At 37.6% G+C, this 1,480-nt stretch overlaps 1 protein-coding gene across 1 annotated transcript; it reads right to left on the bottom strand.

Annotated features, from left to right (window-relative positions):
• Positions 1-229: 229 nt before the first annotated feature.
• On the bottom strand, positions 230-1,174 carry LOC103730971 (olfactory receptor 502-like). Its single transcript, XM_008829283.1, has one exon. The coding sequence runs from the start codon at positions 1,172-1,174 to the stop codon at positions 230-232; it is 945 nt and encodes a 314-aa protein (XP_008827505.1).
• Between the last annotated feature and the right edge of the window lie 306 nt (positions 1,175-1,480).

Here is a 1,480-nt window from a genome sequence, read left to right as displayed (position 1 = left end):
GGGGAAAATTTATATTCTTGATAATATATGAAATTTGTTAAATGTAAACATGAACCTAAAATTTGCTATTTGTTATCAAATATCCACCCTGTACATTTAGTAAAAGATTCCACTCCTGGATAAATATTTATCAGAAGACATATTTCAACCATAGACAATCATTGTCCTTTCATTATTTTGTCAATATGACATCATTACCAAATCAAACCCTACAAAATAACAAACTACTCTAAGACAATCTTTTCTTTACAAGTTGTTTCTTCAAAGCTCCTTTAATTTCATTATTCCTCAGACTGTAGATGAGGGGATTCAACATGGGTATCACTACCATGTAGAACACAGATACCACCTTGTTCTGGTCAGCGGAGTAGTTGGAATTGGGCATCACATAAATGAATGTGACAGTCCCATAGAAGAGAGTGACTGCAGTGAGGTGGGAGGTGCATGTGGAGAAGGCCTTCTGGCGGCCCTCAGCAGAGCGCATCTTCAGGATGGTGATGAGAATGTAGGTGTAGGAGATGGCTATGACAAACACTGTGATCATAGCAGCAACGCCTGCAGAAAATGAGGCAACAGTTGTGGGGACCCTGACATCAGAACAGGAGAGTTCAACTAAGGGAGTAAAATCACAGAAGAAATGATTGATTATATTTGGTCCACAGAAGACAAAAGAAAAGAAGGAAAAGGTACAGGAGGAAACACTAAGTAAACCACTTAAATAAGATCCCACAAGTAACTGTACACAGACTTGTGTGGACATTTTGGTTGAATAAATCAATGGATTACAGATTGCCACAAATCGATCATAAGCCATGACAGCCAGAAGGAAACACTCAAGTGTCCCAAAGAAAGAAACTGAGCTAAGCTGAATGATACATCCAAGATAGGAGATGGTATTTATCTCCATCAGGAAGTTGACAAGCATATTGGGTGTGACAGACGATGAATAGCCTATGTCAGCCAAGGCCAAGTGACTCAGAAAAAAGTACATGGGGTGATGGAGCTGAGGAGAGATTCTGATTAGCAGGATTGTGCTGAGGTTTCCAGATATGGTCACCAGGTAGATGCACAAGATGATGATGAAGAGGATGACTCGAAGGACTGGGTCATCTGTTAAGCCAAGTAAAATGAACTCTGTCACTGCAGTGAGGTTTTTATCCCCCAGGAGAGCCATGGGACTGTGCAGCTGCTGCCAGGATAAAACTGGGAGGAATATATGAAAAAACTTATTAATATGACATTTTTTTCATTAAAATGTATAATAACAAAAATACTATGGAAGAAAAATTGGGAGTAACAATTGTAGTTTTGTTCTTGACTCTAATATATTGTTATACAATAATCAGGTCTTAAAATTTCAAAATGGGAATGCTAGAAATTAGCTTAAAATTATGTATGTTTTCTCTTTACATTTACATGTAGTAATATATACCCAAGTGTCTATAAAGCTAAAGATTTATAAATGTGAGACCCATGAAAG

Source organism: Nannospalax galili, unplaced genomic scaffold, assembly GCF_000622305.1.
Source record: "Nannospalax galili isolate Female #2095 unplaced genomic scaffold, S.galili_v1.0 scaffold1654, whole genome shotgun sequence".
Taxonomy (NCBI): Eukaryota; Metazoa; Chordata; class Mammalia; order Rodentia; family Spalacidae; genus Nannospalax; species Nannospalax galili.
The sequence above is the reverse complement of the archived record's forward strand: the minus strand, read 5'-3'. Positions and strand labels throughout refer to the sequence as shown.